General features: G+C 34.0%; 2 protein-coding genes across 2 annotated transcripts; both read right to left on the minus strand.

The window, feature by feature from the left end:
- Nucleotides 1–3,953: 3,953 nt before the first annotated feature.
- On the minus strand, nt 3,954–5,225 carry LOTGIDRAFT_238617 (hypothetical protein). Its single transcript, XM_009050777.1, has 2 exons — nt 4,978–5,225; nt 3,954–4,483 (listed from the first exon to the last, which is right to left on the minus strand). Exons 1-2 carry the CDS (start codon nt 5,146–5,148, stop codon nt 4,238–4,240), a joined length of 417 nt encoding a protein of 138 aa, XP_009049025.1. The 5' UTR covers nt 5,149–5,225; the 3' UTR covers nt 3,954–4,237.
- Nucleotides 5,226–6,401: 1,176 nt separating this feature from the next.
- On the minus strand, nt 6,402–18,387 carry LOTGIDRAFT_238618 (hypothetical protein; the record flags this gene model as incomplete). Its single annotated transcript, XM_009050778.1, has 17 exons — nt 6,402–6,470; nt 7,354–7,858; nt 9,025–9,297; nt 10,641–10,696; nt 11,573–11,695; nt 12,023–12,107; nt 12,329–12,390; nt 12,809–12,982; nt 13,548–13,639; nt 15,262–15,346; nt 15,671–15,802; nt 16,169–16,270; nt 16,735–16,839; nt 16,971–17,060; nt 17,347–17,543; nt 17,960–18,043; nt 18,324–18,387. The coding sequence occupies 17 exons, from the start codon at nt 18,385–18,387 to the stop codon at nt 6,402–6,404; spliced, it is 2,298 nt and encodes a 765-aa protein (XP_009049026.1).
- Nucleotides 18,388–19,668: the final 1,281 nt, after the last annotated feature.

The raw sequence follows: 19,668 nt of genomic DNA on the forward strand, positions 1-19,668 counted from the left end.
CCGTTGGCCAAGTTTTTTTTATGGAATATCTTAATGTTCTTAAACTTTGATTGAAGAAACCGTTCCTCAACATATCCTTTCTATCGTCCATGCATGGATTCTCACGAATTTTAGACAAAAGTCATCAACCGTCATGGTGATTCCAAATTATACCATTTTCTTAGTTCCTCCAAGACTTTTTGTGGAAAGATTCCTTTCGATGTCGATCTCACATCATCAAAAATTCTTCTCGAGTTTGTGTATAATTATAAATAGGGGATTATTCTGGCGAGGGTACAGAATATGAAAAATATGCCCATCATGGGTTAAAAAGACCCGTTTTCATTTCTGGGTACTTTGATGGAATAAGTAAATTAAGATTACCTTATTACATAGCTATAACCACACGTAACATTTCATAAGTTACCATGGAAACTACAAAACCTGTAATTACCAAAGTCTGTTATATACCATAATTATTTATATACTTTAATATCAACTTTACCAAAAGTCATACATCAATTTAATTAGGTCAATTAGCCTATAGCCTAATCATGTTAGAATGTAGTCCGAAACTACTACACGATATCGGTTTGTCTTGTCTAATGACTGAATACTATACATATTACAATATTGACATAGTCATCTCACAAAGTCAAGCTAATAATTGTGAACTTCGTCTTATACCTTGATTATAATAGCCACATTTCTTGTATTATTGAAGATGGTAAATGGCAAATGCAGCAATTTGATAGGATTGCACGCCAGCGAATACAGCAAATCAGAACTCTCTACAGTATCAGCTTGCGTACGCTTCGATTCGATTCTTTTTTTTATACTATGTAAGCCTGCTACGATATCTATCCACTTTATGGTAAACCGAGTGACTTGCATAATGTCAGACAGTAACAAAAGTTTGAATATGTATAGGCCCCTACTTGACCACCATAAAAGGGGTGCTCAGATCGACCTTCATCTGAATTATCAATAGCTTCTAAAGACTGGTTGCATCTGATCAAACGCTGGATTCAGTTGACAAGAATGGCAACAACTGCAAATCTGACATCAGTCCACAGGACCACAAAACATTTGACTCAAATTCATAGTGGCCCTTGCATCAAGGAAAGATAAAATTAGAAGATTAATCTGATAATGCCAGAAACAGTTAATCTCTAACAAAACTCGTAGTCGTTTTGAGCGGTGGGAATCTACCACCATCCAGTTGATCGCAGGTGCTCTAGCAATTTTCAATATAGTAGTCTTTTGAACTGTACTCACTTGCTCATTAGCTCTAATTTGTCATAGATTACCATCATTATAAGTGTTTCTATTGTTGATTTGAAATAATCCTGATGTCCCCCGGGGTGCCGCTGTTAGTCTGACCTTATCTCGATTTATTACTGTGTCATATTCTCTCACAAATACAGCCATATTTCAATATAATATAAGACATAGGATAGAGTTAAGGCAGCCGTAATTTTAAATAAATTTTTGATATTTACAGAAGGCTTTGCATATACTTTATTTCGTACTGTAAAGAACTGTTCAAAACCCTTAAACTAAGCACAAAGACAGCTCTACTCAACAAAATGTAAGACATGGCCATACCCAACTTACCCTAAACAAGTCATTACGAATTCCACGACTGGATGTAACAATAGTCACTTTCTAAGTCCACGTAGGAGAGAGCAGGTTGACGTGTAGTCATTATCAATTAATTCAATGAAAAACAATTACTACAACGTAAATTTGTGAATAAATTAGCATAATTAATCATCCATAAAAAAATAATAGTCTTTATAGTAATATTCCAATCAAGTATCCATAGAGAACCTTCGTTCATTAAAAGTTTCATTGACATGAAAATAATTTAAACAACGAACCAACTGTTCATATCATGTTAAAAATAAATATGATTCTATCCATGACAATGTTCCATTTGGAAACATAGTTCTCTTTGCATTTTGAGAATTGCCCATTCTGGGAATTAGCCTACATGGGGGTCCTGTGCAGGTTTTACGGCTGCAATTAAATGCATGGTTCTACAATGAAAACCAATCTTATATATAATTATATTTGTAAATCAATCTTAGCTTTTAGGTTTCAAAGGTTTGTACTGTTTCGACGCTGAACATGACCTTATTCATCTCTTCTTTAGAGATCAAACCAGAGTCTATATGGAAATTAAGAAAACTAAGCTTTGTGAACTCTATGTGGACAACAGGCATTATCCAACTAAGCTTGGCTAAATTTGGAAAACTATCACTATTCAATATTGAAACTTTGTATGGCTGTATCTCCAGTGAAGTTAGTGAACCATGAAACGCTGGAGAACCAATATTTTGTCCTCCCTTCTTGAGAGCTTACCATGGTTCTATTGTAAATCAGCTTTTATCTGAAAACAATTAATGGTTTTATCTGGAAAATATTTATAGTTTTATCTGGAAACGATTTATGATTTTATCTGGAAACTATTTATGGTTTTATTTGGAAACTATTTATGGTTTTGTCTGGAAATTATTTATGGTTTTATCTGGAAACTATTTATGGTTTTGTCTGGAAATTATTAATGGTTTTATCTGGAAACTATTAATGGTTTTATCTGGAAACTATTTATGGTTTTATCTGGAAACTATTTATGGTTTTGTATGGAAACCATTTGGTTTCATATGGAAACTATTCATGGTTTTATATGGAAACTATTCATGGTTTTATCAGGACCCTATTTACGGTTTTATCTAGAACTATTTATGGTTTTATCTGGAACTATTTATGGTTTTATCTGGAACTATTTATGATTTTGTCTTGAAACTATTTATGGTTTTATCTGGAATATACTTATGGCTTCAGGCCATGAACAAATGACCCCCCCCAGACCACCTCTCTCACCGGTCATTTGTGAATAACGCCTTTAAATTAGGGCATACTAAACAATTTAATATTCAGAGAAACATTTTCTTCAATTTCATAAAATATTTAAGAAATACTAACAAAATGACGACCTATTAGTTATGTCCATGCTCTCGGAAGTTCAATGGTGGATGATACATCATCATCATAGAGTTTAACCATAACAAACGAACCAGACTGGAGGCTGTACTTCTTTAGATATTAACGATAGTCTTCGAATATACTGTATAATTGTCAACTGAGTAAACTCAATATGTAATATTCGGTAAGGATAGACTGTCAAAGAGGAGAGAGTACAAAATTTCGCTCTTTTCATTGTTAACTTACTTCTAATTTTCTCCAGTTATTTCCTTCTTTCAAAATGTCGACAAACTAAGCAGATAAAAATAGAACATACTGAAGATGATATATACTTACGGTTAATTCTAATATACCATAACTATCAAAAATATACTAATTATTATTAGATGGACTTTGACTAGAATTGGTCTCTTCCTTTATCCTGTCTCGGGATGACCTCAATTATTTAACCCAGATCTTAGTAAATATTGCGACCTTCAATATTCAATCAATACAGAACGTCTGGATATTTAGTGCTATAGTCAAAATTGTCAAGTTCCCTAGATTTTACAGAGTTGTCTCCCATTACGTGTATGTACTACTATAATAATTAGTTACTATGACTTAAAGATCGTCAAGAAAGTGGAATGTGTTTTTCTCAAACTGGCTAAGTAATAAGATGACATACATTATATTCAAACCCTAAAAAATAATTTGTAGGGTTTGTTTTTTGGTATATTGAAGACACCGTAAATTAACGTAAAGTAATTGTAGTAAGATGTGAAAATTCGAGTTTATTTTTTATTAAATATTATTGAATTATTATTATTATTGAAAATACAAGTTTTTAATTCAAAATTGAAAAAATAAATGATGTGGTACACGGACCACCGTACGATTAAGTAGTAGTTAATCGATAACAGTCAGAAAACATCTTTCTGTTTGGTGAAAACATTATATTTCGTCTCTTAATAAAAAAAAATATAGTTTATTATTATTTTTTTAACTGTTTATTGTGTTGTTTAAAAGAATTACAAATTAAATGAAATTTGTAGACAGTTGTCCTTTTGTTTTTATTGAAAAATATTCGCTTAAAATTGTATTGATTCTTGTAAAAACATGCATACAACAATATCACAGTCTTGTTAAAAGTGCTCTCTTTTCATATCTAAATCAACTTTACAAATGATGACATTGTTTTTCATGAACAACAATTTATAAGCTTATCTTTCTTTGACAACAAACTGTTTTCGATAATTGCCAAAAGAAGTGTATGTTACTGTTTCTTTCAAACGTTTTCTGAGGTATTCTGTTTAGAAGAGATTAAGATGGTGTCTTGTGTCACTATACAAGGTTTCAGCTGTATTTTACTACCTATTTCATTCAGATGGTCAATCAAATTGTCAAGGTATTTTACTTCTTCTGTATCATTTGTTCGTCTTGCTCGGTCTTCTGCTAACAAAAGTTTTCTCTCAACCTCCATAGTCTTCGCCCTCTCTCTCATGTTTAAATATTCTGCTGTTAAATCATAGACCTGTGAAATGAATTACAAAAAGTTTGTTTTTAGTATCGAAATATTCTCCATTCTATGTGCTTGATATAACTGATTTCCTCTATAAGATTGATACTGATATAGGCATAAAACAGTGGCGGCCCTCGCAACACCGAAGGCAAGTTTTTGGGGCAAAACTCTCATAAATAGGTTCATTCGGGCAATCTCAGATATCTCAAGTGATGACTTGAGAACGTTACCTGTATGTGTAATGTGTGACTTGAGAAAGGCACCTGTATGTGTAAAGTGTGACTTGAGAACGTTACCCTATGTGTAATGAAACGTTGTGTTGAAAAGGAATAAATAGAAGTCTATATCCATAACAATTATTGTCTATTAAAATGCGTATATATTTGCGATTTAGAACTTGACCTATGTAGGCTATAATATATAGAATAAGAGCCTTTAAATGTATTAGTTTTCACTATTCCTTAAATACCGACAATACGCCAAATGTTTACTGATTAATGCATTACCTGTCCCCTCATTCGATTTATATCACCGATCATTCTGGTAACCTTTGAAGTGGCCCATCTGTATTCATATTCCATTTGTTCCATGTACGTCGACAGGTGGCGTTCATAGCATGCTGCTTTGTAAGTGAGGGTACTTCCGGTTTTCATGGCAGATCTTGGAGATAAACTCATATTCAGATATTACTGATATTAATTATTATTCCTTCGAACTTTAAAAGATTTAAATTATTATACTACTAAGATGACCGAGTAGCGATGTATGACGTTCTGTGCTGACCTGACGTCAAGTGGTCCGTGGTTACAGAAGTTATTGCTCATTGCAAAACATTCTCCAGCTGTAACCATGATACCACATTGCATGATCATTAATTGTACCCTCTTGTGCCGCACTTTATTTACCGCCAATAACTGTTATACAAGAGTTTCCAAAGCTCGCACATAAGGGGGTTAAATGGCATGGGCCATATAAAAGGGATGTGTTTCCAAAACTTTATATGTTTGGTAGGCTCTATTACTCGATGTTGTTGACTATGCTCTCAGAGTAAAACTCTAAGAGCTCATTTTACGTGTATTTTACGGTACAAATTTCAAAAGTCAATATCGTTGTTAATAAATTTATTTTAATAACTGTACAATAATTGTAATAATATAAAATCTAAATATACAATTAACAATTTTAATATGTATACTGTTTATATATACAATGTATACAAAATAAGTTAATGTTTGTTTATTATAGAAAAGGGACTTTCATATGGTCCAACTGATCTCGATTTCTATGTGGCCTATATCAGCTTGAAGCAGCGTCTTGCTGTCACATCCGTATTATCTTCCTGGAGTCAGAAAAAGCGATGATCAATAAAACGGCCAAGAAAATGCGCATTTATCCGCTAGTATTATCCACTAGTATGTTAAAGGGAAATGATACACGGATCTTTCAAAGTTTTATCACTAGTAAATAAGATATCATGACAATATCACAACCACAATTTCTATAGACTGAAGGTCATTCGTTTCACATTAGTACATTCTGAATAAACCCTGGGAATTATCCTTGAAACACATATCACATTGGGCTTATTCCTTTAATCCGAGAAAGATCAATGCCAAGAGTTTTGGACAAGGATCAGGTGGTAGATAGGATCCTTAATTGCTTTCCTTGTAAAATATAGTTGTTTCCTTCTTATCTTAATTAGTAAAGATTGAAATATGGAAGCACTTGTTACAACGTAGGCTTTATAGAGGAGTCCATTTTCAGCAGTCCCCAATAACACTTTAGTAACACTATGATCAATATAATATACACTTTGTGACTCGGTATTGGTAGAATATGCTTTTAAATATCACAAAACAACCTAATATGTCTTTTAAAATATCACCGAATTTCATCCATTCAGATGTGAGCGTATTATTAATTCCATTCTTTAAAAGTATACAGTTATTTCCGGTTTCTCGTCAACAGGTGTCACTGCCGTATCGGGATCAAAACTTTGCTGAAAGAAAAATAACAAGGAAATTAATAAAAGCATTGGATAGTAAATTTCTATCAGCAAAAGCAAATTGCAATGATTAACGCTGAGCAAAGCAAATGATGCTTTGGACTGAAATAAATATAGCTTGCTTGGATGGTGGGTATATGAGACCAACTCATTAAGTTTTTAGATATACGAATCTCGTCTTTCTAAATTGCTAGTCTACAATTGATTTTATAACTTCTACGCAAAAAGAATAACAAGTAGTTTTGCAGAAATAATTTGGACTACAGAGAGACTACAAAAACTCTAGAATGTTAAATACTGTATGTTCTATTATATGATCTTTTCACAACTTTGTTAGCTATTTAGGAAAACAATGTGAGGTATTGCAAACAGAAACCCAAAGTTGCCAGTTTTATAATCTATAATAATGTAGAGTGTAATGGAAAACTTCAAGGGAGTGCAGGGGATGCTCGGGGAACACACTACAAACCTAAAGTGCACACAAGTATTCAAACGGGTGTGCAGGGGATTATTGAAACATAAACCAGAAGTGCTAGGGATTATTGAAACATGTACCGGAAGTACACACAATTATTGAAACACAAAACCGGAAGTGAAGTGAATACTTAAGTGCAATGGATACACAAAGTAAAATGGGGACTGTTCCAGCAAATCAGAACACGAAGAGGATATTTAAAACACACACCGGAAGTGTTGTGGATGCTCGAAACACAAACCAAACCAAAGGTGCATTAATAAACAATCAAATGGTTAAAACAAAAAAATCTAACCTTAACCAAGATACATGCAGATCATACGATATATAGGACATCATGCAAGACATTTCGTAAATAATTGGGACAATACGTACCAAAGTTTTAACTGCGGAAATACATACCATGGAGGAAGGGATTTGACCATTGCTATCCCAAGGCATTGATTGCATTGCTGGACGTTTGTTAGCCCCGCCTCCTACTAGAGCTTTCTTACTATTGGTTGATTCACTATTGATACTTTCATTACTACTATTGTCTTTAAAAGTGCTCATAGTTTGATAAACATGTACATCCGGACCACCAACATCTGTGTACACCTCACCATTATGGTTGTAAGCATCGTAGGGTATCACTGCTGCTTCGATCTGAATTTCATCCATTTCTCTATCCGTCTCCGAATCACTGTGAACGTAACCATAATTTATATTTATATGATCGTCATTAAAAGGATTTTCCTGAATTGTTGTCGCACCATCTGATGTTTCATCAATATTTCCAGCATGGCTCATGTGTACCTTACTGGGTCCGCGGTTGGTCGATTGTTTTGATTGGAATTTCAGACCTTTAGGATCCATAGAAGCTCTATTCAGCTTTGATTGATTGAGATTTTCATTGCTTTGTTGTCGCCTGAAATTAAGAAGGGTAACATGAGACGATTTTATTCTGGATTTGTAATGGAGTAACGCGCGGCCAGTAATACGAAATGCGGACTGTGGGGTCGGAGGCGTCAGAGCTGCCCAATCCGTCACTGAATAATACAAGCTTGTGAAGATCTGCGTTACAAAGACGGTATCGCTATTCATTCTCATACAGCAAGCCATAAATCGAAAAGTCGAAACCACGTCTGTACATGGATTATCATGATTTATACTTAGAATTGCCCTTCTTGCATCAAGAAATAGCACGATTTGGACAAACTGTACAGATACAATTATAACACTGGGGAACTTATAGGCGTGTCCAGAACTTTCAACTGAATCATTTCATTTTTACAACATTCTAGATCAGGAAAGGTCCTGGTTGAGGATCGAAAATTTGTATTGTAGACATATTCTTTAACTGTTAGTCGATTCTTCTGATGGAAATAGTTTCAGAATGAGCCAACAACCTGTTCTATAATCCCCAGAACTATTATATTATATATTATATTATATATTATATTATATATCAAACCTATTTCATATAGTTCATAATTCGTGGCAATTAAATTTTTTCGCTTGTCAAAAACTTTGAACGAAAAATTGATAACTGACTTAAGTCCCGGTCTGATGATTTTATAGCTTTCTAAATATTTCTTCCGTTCCGTTTGATTTATCAAGTATGATTTTTAATTTCGATGTGACGAAGGGAAAACCATCCAAAATCGAAGTAAATTTTTGAGCACAAAACGTATTTTATTACTCTGGGTGAGATTAGAAATTATAAGTACCATATCGAATAGTGAAAGTAATGCTCTAATAACTTTCCTCTAAATTAGGAATTAGATTTATATCTAAAATATGCTGATTGAATTCATTCTAGAAATCGGTATACAGAAATCAGTCTAAAGGCGTAAAATTGGACAGCTTTTGAGTTTCAAACATTACTAGTGCGAATGGGCGAATTACTTTTTTACGAGGATAATAATTTAGGTTCACAAGAGTCTACCAGCTGTACCTTGACCAAACTTGGAGGTATTAACCTTCCCGGGAATCTCCAAATTAATCCAAATGAAATATTATTTTATATCGTTTCTAACAAGGAATTGTAGGCCTATTTTCTGCTATTGATCGCTGGTAATAAGGCTTACTTACCTTCTTACGATATATAACACCAACAAAATAATGATAATCAACATCACAGCGGCTAGAACACCAAACACAATAGCCAGAGTATCATCTTGATTCGCCATGACAACAGCTCCAGAAACCGGAAGTGGATCAAACACCACTGTCACAACTGTGGAAACCTTTCTTGGAGTCTCTCCGTTGTCGGATATCTCGATCACCAAGTCGTATCGACTGTCTTTCAATTCATCTTGTAATCCAGTAATCGAGACTACCCCTTCATCACTAACTGTGAAGAGGCTGAAAAGACAAAAGAATATCTCTGATGGACTTATTAAGAAACACATTGAAGAATCAGCAGAAATGCTAACACATGTCTCTGCTTGTCTCATTCAAAATATGTGGTGGACTTCAATAAGTAAAATAAATTGAAGAATCAGCAGAAAAGCTAACAGTTCTGTGACAACCGCCTTTGTTACCCTTACCGCCATACCCTTCTATGCACAGAAAAATGGTGGAAATGGTGCTTCAAAAAAGCTAGTAACAATAATAGCCCTAATAATGACCACAGTGGAAGGTAATAATGACCACAGTGGGGGTAATAATGTCTCTCTGGAAGGTTAAGGTGGGGCAGACAACCTGTTAATATGATTGATGAATACTATATAGTCTAAGATAAATATAGATCTTCACTTTCACTGTTCGTGTAATCAATTATATACTTCAAACAAATATATACATATAACAGTCTTTAAACTTTATAATATATTTTTTTATACTCCAATATTCATATCCTACTTTGTTATTTCTTAAAATAACATGAAAATTTACTATCAAATTATTCAAATTTCAAATATTTTGAAAAACTGTGATCGAAACAATGAATGCACATGTTAAAGCTGTTGGTAAATACTTGTTAAAAATGGGTTATGTTTCGAGTATTTTTTTTATCAAATTTTAATAGAAATACCTCACTAATCACTCAATTTAATGCATTTTATACAGCTATCCAACTAGAGTTTTGAATGAAATCCTCACAAGTTATCACATAAAGCCTTTTCTACTACCTTTTCCCAAATGACACTATCTTACAATGGTAGAGATGTCCTGAGGCAGGGAGTATTGTGTTATGTGTGATTACAATCACTAGAAAGCAATGAAGGAGATAAGACACTAGTCTTCACTGTGAAACACATTATTGGTGGTGTAGAGTTATGTCAAATTAAAGTTATTTATTGACATGTCTTTTATTAGAAAAATTCTCATTAACGTGCTCTTTATAATCGATCAGTAGGCTTTAACGAGACTTTGTTTTATATTTCAACATGACCAATACAAATACTTAGTCACTGATCTTCTCGATAGTTGGTTACTTGTTACAAGAAATAAAATTGGTGTTATATCTCAGAAAGATTTGAACGACTTCCTTCGAAATTCCATTATTAACCTATTTAAAGCTATTGAGTCACAGCAATTCGATAAACCACTTGGATAATTTCGAGATACAATGTTCGAGAGAGAATATCGAAAGAGCTATTCAAATTTCTAACTATTGTGCTTTGCTTATCGAATGATAGTCTCAGATGACCAAACAGAAGACCAAACTGTAATGTTATAGCAAGGAGAGAACTCTGGATACTTACTCAGTGTGGCTCAGCAATTCATATTTCAATTTGCTGTTTTCATCCTTATCATACGCCTACAATAAATCAACACAATTAAGTCACATAATATAAGCTAACAATCCATAGTTTATAGGCGTTTAACTTCCATTCCTAAATTAACAAAACGATTTGAAAATCATTCACTTTTCCAAAATCAAATACTTGTCCAAGCAGTTTTCATTTCAATTCACAAAAAGAACCAGTAAAAGGCAATATAATATATATTATGTCCTCCGTGGTTTATCTTTGGAAATCTTACGATCAGTAACTCTACGTCCGACACTGTGTTTGTCTGACACACTGAAATTTGACTATTTAACCCTCGCCAAGTATCATCATTACAGTCTACCCAAGTCGATATACAATGTAATTAATACCAAGTCAAGCATGAAGTTAGAAAGTGAAAGGTGAGGAGACCTTTAATGGGGCTTGTTTTGTATCACCGGTGTCAATTAACTAATCAAAAAGCAATGCAGGCTTCAGAATCTGATGTTGAATGACCACGGATATCTTGACTTATACCCTAGTAAATAAGGTCGGTCAATTGATTGATTTGGATTTACTCTTTTGATAGAGGATGTATGATATTCTATTGGAATAAAAGATATAACATATTGGGAAATAATAAATGAGGAAGAAAATTTCGCATCATGGTGTCATCAAGTGGCGGCGCGAGTTGGAATACAGGTCCCTCCTTTCCCCCTAGAAAAATAGGTTGTACCTCCAACTGCGCCCAGACACTGTATTTCAAAGAAATTTAGAAAATATTATTTTTACGTTTTTACGTGTCAGAAGGCACCAATTCTATTTTCTAAATGAACTATCCGGAATCAGAATTATCTTCAGTATCACCATCATTATCAGTTAATCTCTCAACACCTACGATTTGTGTCAAAAATGTTCCAACTAACCTCTAGTTTAGTAAGAATAGTTCCTGGTTTTCTCGCTGCTTCAACTGTGATCTGTTTCTCTGTTACTATGGGGTTGTTATCATTTACATCAGTTACCTTTATCTGGACAGTCGTAGTGGCAGTCTGAAGTAAACATTGTTATTGTTCAGGTTCATTCAGGTAACGATCATGTGTTACTTCATCTTCCGGAAACCAAAGCTTTGATATTTTATGTCTTTTCATTGGAGATTCATTGTTATCGATTTTTTTAAAAATTGCAAGTTACACCCGATTTTGATTTTGAATAACGGTCATCGGTGGAAGCATCGAATTCGAAACATGCTTTAAGGCTGAGGATACCTCTCTGGGTTTATATTAGAAACATGCTCCATAGGACTGGTTGCTGATATAAAAGCTATCGAAGATCAGATAAGGGTCAGTGGGTATGATGTGTTGATATATCATACTTACAAATGTACCATCCGTCGCTGTTATCACAATGTTAAACTCTCTTTGGTTCTCGAAATCTAAAGGTTCATTAACTGTTATATCCCCGCTGAAATCATAAACAGAAAGCCCACATCGTCCCATAACCAGATTAAATAACTTTCATAAACATTGACAAGGACATATTGGAAGACATGATCCTCTGAAACTAAGAATACGTTCTCTAATTTTCATTTTGGTGGCTCCTTGATGAGAATCATCTATTCCACGAGAGCATCACTTTTGAGTTGTGAATTACAAATATTATAAATGTAGGCCTATGATACGTACTGTTTAGAGTCAACAAGAAACACAGTTTGAACTGTTATTCCACTGTATGTTATAGTATCACCCTGAAACATAAAACAAAGATTCGGATGATTTTATGAGCAAAGTATGTATGGCATGCTTTGTGGAGCATATTTCTTTTAAAATAATAGTGCTTTCCCCTTTTATGTAGGGGTAAAAGGGTGATCTGAACAGTAACACAGGCCCGTGGCTTGAATTGATTGTTTGAAGGGGCAAGTAATATATCCGAAGGGGCAGAGGTGTATGGTGTTAAGTTGCAGTAATGGAATTGGATTACATCCAATTTTCTTCCCCTCTGTAACTACCGACATGCGAATAATGAGGTTCAATCATCATGAGGGAGATCTTTCTTCCTCATTTCGATAGCACAATAATGATAGTTCACTGCAGCTGATCTACTGGTGGTGTATGACTTTTGCTTAGAAACGATTAACCACACACCTAGATTTAAAAATAACTTACAAAGTCCTGGTCGTCAGCTGATACAGTGAGTATTGTAGTAGCAACTGGGGTGGATTCTGGTACTGACAAATAATAGTTCTCTCTTTCAAATACTGGAGGATTTTTATCTGTACCCAATACTACTATTTCTAACAAGGCTGTTCCTTTCATTAGCTCATTGTCAACTTGTATTGCCTGGTGGGAGGAGCAATAAAACAGATTAGATTCCGCATTAGCATCAGATTAGTGTGGATCTAGATGACATACATAGGGTACCACTAGTACCTCTTTGCGACTAGTAGCCTGTATGACTTTTGCCCAGTTTATAAATGAAATGGTGTTTATGGGGAATGAATATACCAATGATCGATATTATCTATGTATACTCTTCAAATAGGCAATAGGTCCGAATAAGCATGTCCTCCCTCGCTAGCGACAACCGCCACAGTATTTTTATTAGTGGAGATTATTCAATAAGGTCTTTGGACTTTGACTCCAGACTAAAGCCAAGAGGATGAAGAACGTTCTCAGAGACAATCTTGTCCACAGCAGGGTTATCTACTTTCAAATGAACTATGTAAGCAAGCAACAAAATAGATTTGATTCACCACCGTAATATGATCGTCACTTCCGGTCATGTTCCAATTCTATGTTAACAGCATGTTCTTCCATTAGGCATATTGATAACTAATATCTGTGTTCTTGAAACTGTCATGGGCAAGAAAAAGAAAGCGTAAACCTTCCAGTGGTATCGACTTACCTCAATTATGGCAGTATACTTTCCAGAAGTTGGTGGTTGTAAAACCGTAACCTCGGAAGTATCAGCATTAATAGTGAAGATATTGTCTGGATCTATTTGGCGGGAAACAAAGGCATTTAAAACATTTGCAATAATTTTGATATTTAGAAAAATAGTTTCTTTGCTTTAAGTATTTACAAACTTACAATGATGTTTTGAAGATCAAATTATTTTTTCATTGAATGACTTTTGGTACAAGACGAAAAGTTAATAAAAAATCGTGATCAGAATTTCAATAGCTAGGCTACTAATATGAAACACAGAGAACTATGATGTATGTATAATCAAACACCTACAGAATAACTACAATGCCACCACAGTTGTTAATGGAAGGAAACAGGCAATATTAAGAGGCGCCGGAACCTTTGGGCAGGTGCGCTGTTTTCGAGACACTACGGGGATGGAACTTAGAAGCCCAATGTCTGATACTGCCCCCGCCTGTGGTATTGGAAGCCGGCGCCCCTGTAGATAAGTAAGGGGTTTCCATAAGGGATAATGTTGGTAGTACTGGGTTGAAAATGAAGCAACGACTAAAGCAGGGATGTGACGATTATTAGCAGCCACGGAAAAGCTGTAGGGTTATTATTACAACATTTAAAAACAAGGTGACTAGTGCAAAGTTTAAACAATCAAATATTTCTACCAACCATACAAGTATATATAATATAGAAGCATTTCCTCAGATTTGAATATCCTTAAGTGCTAGATCTACATGGTAATGCATCATTCATTCCTACGTCAACAAGACATAATGCATGGTGATTATAGTGCCAAATGCTCTTTTGTATAAACTTTATCAAGTTTCAGTCATTGATAATTCCTTCAGGCAATATTGAGTACGTGCTTCAAATCCACCACCTTCATTCAAAAGAGTTATCGCCCTTTGAGCGATCTTCTTACCTTACCGTTTCGGAGTGGCGGGAAATGGCAGTCGAACTTATGTGAAATGTTCATTATTTAAACATACGTAAGAGGGTAGTTTTTTGAGAAAAAAATGAAACTGAGCGTTTATGATACAGGGGGGATTTGAGTTCTGATATCCCTGACACTACTCCTAGTTGTATGTGCAAAACATCTTCTGATTTTGCCTTTTGCAAATTTTCCCCAATTTGAAAGCATTTCATTGTTTCTTGTCGTTTCGAATTGCTTTAATACTTGATTCAACAAAATGCCTACAATTTGAATAAATTAGTAGTCGAATGTGTTCGGAAGTAGACTAAACCTACCAAGAATCAAAACTTACCTTGTTGTATAAGGGTGAATGAGAAGAAAGGAGTGGTTAATTATTCAAAAAATCACCTTCTCGTACATGAATATATAATAGCGATGGCCTCATTCTTCAATATTCATTTTGTCGATGAGAATTTATTGTAAGTATGATATTTCTCAACTTAAAATTTACACTAACGAGAAATTTTCTTTCTAAGATTTTTAAGATAGGGGCCTGGTATGGTCTTACTATCGAAGGAATTGTATATCAATTTTTCACCGATACCAAATGACCACATGGTGTTGATTCAAGTACAAGAAGGTATAAAAGCATCCACGTGTGTACACCATGGGGCGCCTTGATTCCACGTGATTGTGTTAGACTGTTAAGGATTGAGAATATAAAAGTGAAGTTTAAATATTGGTGAAAAATTGTTAATACACAATACTGATGACAAGCTCTTACCAATTAAATAATATCTAACTGAACTATTAAACGATATATCGGGATCATAGGCTTCTATTTTCTGAGTGATTGTGACCGATGTTCCCTGAAAGAACAACAGTATCATGTATAGGCCTATATTATCTAAAATAAACATCTTCCTGAGACTTTTCTACATTTCCTGACGAAGCATGGCATTATGTGGAGTAGTGTCACGGGCTAAAATGTTAACTTTTGTCAACATTTCAGGTGGACAGAACGTTTTAACAGGGCACAAATTCTGTGATGACAGATGTTTTATAACTTAGTTCTTCTGGATACAGAAACACATCAGACACAAGATAACAAAGACCAGATAAAGATCCAAAAACCTGCTAATTTCCAGTAACTAAGAGTTTGGATTAAATAAAAGTTGTATTAAAAAACTAACCTGTGGTGAATTCTGATTAACAGATCCCGTGTACTTTCTCTCTCTGAAAACTGGCGGTTGATCATCAGCATCCAGAACAGTTATAACCAACTCAGCTGTGGAGCTTAGGACAGGTTCGTCAATGGGAGCATCCTATAAAATATACAGAAATATACATCTCCAATAATTTTAACATGAAGAAAACACGGTAACTCAACAATAATATCAGAAGGCTGAGTCCATAAGATGATTTTTTTTATATTGAGTACCTATGTTCGATGCGAAATTTTGTTAGTGAGTCCTAGTTTATTCAATGTCTATGGATATTTATATTTTGAGGTTTCAGAGAAAATATAGTTTCGGTCTGTGATGGTGGTGGTGCCGGTATAGAGCCCCTCCAGCCCACGAATTTTGACATAAAACTAACATTGACCTGTATCTGTTAAACATTGGACGATTCCACAATTAAATGGAGTTTTAAATCTGCTGCACCTTATTCGACAGGATTTAAGGACTCACCTTTGCCAATATAGTTATGCTCATTTCTCGGTTCGTTTCGAAATCTAGCTTCTTTTTTAACTTCAATACTGAATTGACTTTATCTTCAATGTCAAAATAATCCTAAGACAGAAAAATAAAAGTCAAGACTGTATCTTTAATAGAATAAAATAAAATAAGAAACCATTATGTAAACAACAAGGATGATGTGTATGAGACAGTTAATGATTTTACAAAGGCATATTATATTGTGATAAACCTGGTTCATGTTGGTGAATAAAATGGTTGTTCTCAGCTACAATAGTTTTGGTTGAGATAATGCTGAAAGTAATTTTTAATCTGGATTTTCGAAAAGTTGTTAATCCGCCCGAGCACGACATTTGTCATAAGTTGAAGGTCCAAATAGCTTGACTTTGTGAAGATGAAGAATTGTTGGTTGACTGCATCTCCACAATGGTTCAACAATTTGCATCAATTAAGAATCAACTCTGTAGATGTACCCTCAAACTTCATATGGATATTTTCATGAGGATGCGTGTAACTCTGTGGTAAGGATATCATGCATACAATTATGAGGTGGTACTTACTGAATATGGTCCAGATTGAATAGAATAAAGTACTCGACCATTGTTACCAGCATCTAAATCTTCAGCTTTTATATAGGTGGTAATAAACCCGTCAATATTGGTATCCTGCAATGTATTGAAAAAAATAGAACATTTTCAATTGTAAATATTAACCTGCCATATACTTAGTGGATAAAATGTTCCATGAACGTTATTGATTGATATCAACATTGATGGAGGAAGAAAGACAAAGTTACCTCTGAGACATTCAGATAATATACATCTTTATCAAACTTTGGTTTATTATCATTTACATCTTCAATAATTGCTTTTACTGTTATTTCTGTCTGAAAACAAGAAAGAAAATCATTTCATCTATCATTAAAACATATTGTAGATGACTATTTCATCTATATTTCAGGGATTTGTCTTGTGACTAAGGTTTTGAACCTTCGTATTTATATTGGTTATACCAGTATCTGGGAAAGAAACCATCTAAAGCCGCTAAGACACCAAATACCTAACGTATTGAAATGATATACTTCATACTTAATGCTTTTAAAAGTGCGTAGGAAAAGATGATTCCTATTCCAAATCTAGATGTATATATATCTAAGATTCAAATATACAAACCTCCCTAGAGTTAGAAATTCGATCTTTACAAAAGATTTGAAAATCTACCAATTGTGATGTCAATTTTTCAAAATCCAAAGATTTTTTAATCACAACATTTCGGGATGAGGTATTAAACTGAAAATATTCGTTTTGGTCTTGTCTAAGATCAAGTTGTTCTTCTGTTCCCGGTAAATCAACATAAGTGACCACATATCCTAAAATAAATAGCAGAATATGTTCTACGGGGTGCAATGAATAGATATAACCATAATTTGATGCGAGGGTGAAACTATGCCAATTTAACAAATTTGTCGCAAGTGGGCTATTTATAAAGTTGAATTCAATTTTTATAACAAATTCCTATCGAAAGATAAATTGCGGATTTGGATATAAAAAAGCTCTTTTTCAAGATGATTGAATTACATGTATAATGTAATACTAGCGGTATTTTGGACCATTCATTCTTGCATCAGAAGGGAAGAAAAAGGGAAAAAACTGTTCTCTTATGAAACCAATCACAACTTTGAATCTGCAATAAATTGTTTTTGACGGTCTCATAGAAAAGCAGCCGATATAGCTTTGGCAATGTCAGAATAATTTGGGTTGGATATTCGCTATGGATGAAACTTACCAACTTCACTGTCTTCTCGCAAACCATTTCTAAAAATTTCAGTTCCACCATTAGCATTTCTGGGCAGACATAAATCTTGGTCAACTGAAACATCAGAGATTGTTATTGATAGATATACAAATTGAAACCTTTAGAGAGACTTCCATTTGTAGGACGCTGAACATACGGTGCCTGACCAGCTGATCTTTTCGAGACATGTAGAATGGAAATTGGGAAGACAATGAAAGGTACTCTAATGGTATTTCGAGACCGACCAACCCTGACAATCGTTTAATTGCTGAACAAGGTACTGAAATTGGCATGTAGACGTATTAAGCACTGACCACAATATAGACCAATTATGAATTTTGATTGATTGCCTTACCTGATAAAACAACACCTGACGATGCTGCTATCGTTACCAATAAACATAATAATTTACAACCCATTCTGTTTACCATCTGAAATGGAGAGTTAGAGAATGAATACTCATTTACCAGTTCTGTATGCTAATTTAAATGAATTGGAAAGTAAAGTTAAAAAATCTTTTTTGAAGATTTTAGTGTAGTAGTTCCCTGGTGTATGTAAAGAGTTTAGAAAACATCGTTACTGTCTGTTTAATTCGTGTCTGATTTGCGGTTGTAGTTGGTCGCGTCGATTCATCCTAAACAAAGTGTCCCAGTAATGAAAGTTAATGTATACTTTTACTCAGTTGATTTCTTTAAGTTAAAAATTTACTAAATCTATTTGTAACTTCGGCCTTTTGTTGTTCAAGAGTCACTGGTTCTAATTGTTCTTTAATCTGATATTGAATTCTATGTTTTATTGGGAATAAGAAATAAGTAAAAACAGAAAAATTACACAAAATCGTGTGCCGAAAAAGACGAAAAAATCGAAATCGATTTAACAAGATTTTCGTGGAAACACTCATAAATATATCTGCAAATTTTTCAATCAAAGATTCAGATCTTTTTCAAAAAATAAATGTCCTAAAAGTTATTCAAATCTGGGAAAATATTCTGATCTGGAAGTTGGAAAGCTTGACTTTACTGGTGTGTAATAACACCAGCAATAACATGTGGGATAAATGAAATTCATTTAGACAGAAAACAAAGTGTATTGAGGTTAAATATTGATACTCAACCAACTTGGTAGTTTATGAAGAGAGGTGTTTCAATTTGACCTTTCATGTTTTCATAGCCGCTTAAATATTCACCTTTCTATAAGGAGAAAACATTGAAAATAACCAATGAAGAGTTCTCTACTTATGCTGGTGAAAATATTATTAGTGTATTATTAAGGTATTATGGGTTTTGTATTGTATCTTTCTAGTGGGGCAACTTATAATATGAAATATTAAACTAAATATTATGATTATAGATTATTTCAAAAGAATTCAATTATTAGATCCTCTTTACAAATATACCTTCCCATTTTCAATTCGAGGTGACAAATCATTGACCTTAACCCTAAGAAACATCCGTAAACGCAATGAACTAAGCAGTAAGAAAAGAGATTGGAATCGATTCAGTTATCACCAATAGTATAAAGGTTTTGACCAGAGTAATGCAATAAGTATGACGTTAGAGCGTCGCCCTGTCTCACCCCATTTCATATAAAATCCCACAGTGAGAACATGTATATGCTTCTTTTTATAGTTTCTTTATGATTTTAGGATCGGTCGTGTGGAGTTAAAATTGTATTAATAAGTAGGGACAACGTCTCCCTGT

This window comes from Lottia gigantea (assembly GCF_000327385.1).
Source record: "Lottia gigantea unplaced genomic scaffold LOTGIsca_155, whole genome shotgun sequence".
Classification (NCBI taxonomy): Eukaryota; Metazoa; Mollusca; class Gastropoda; family Lottiidae; genus Lottia; species Lottia gigantea.

What these genes read in the sequence shown, in the direction of transcription:
- LOTGIDRAFT_238617 (XM_009050777.1), bottom strand. Translation starts at nt 5,148, where the DNA reads ATGAGTTTATCTCCAAGATCTGCCATGAAAACCGGAAGTACCCTCACT. An exon ending in TAAATCGAATGAGGGGACAG is followed by an intron (nt 4,484 to 4,977) that starts GTAATGCATTAA and finishes TTCATTTCACAG; the next exon opens with GTCTATGATTTAACAGCAGA.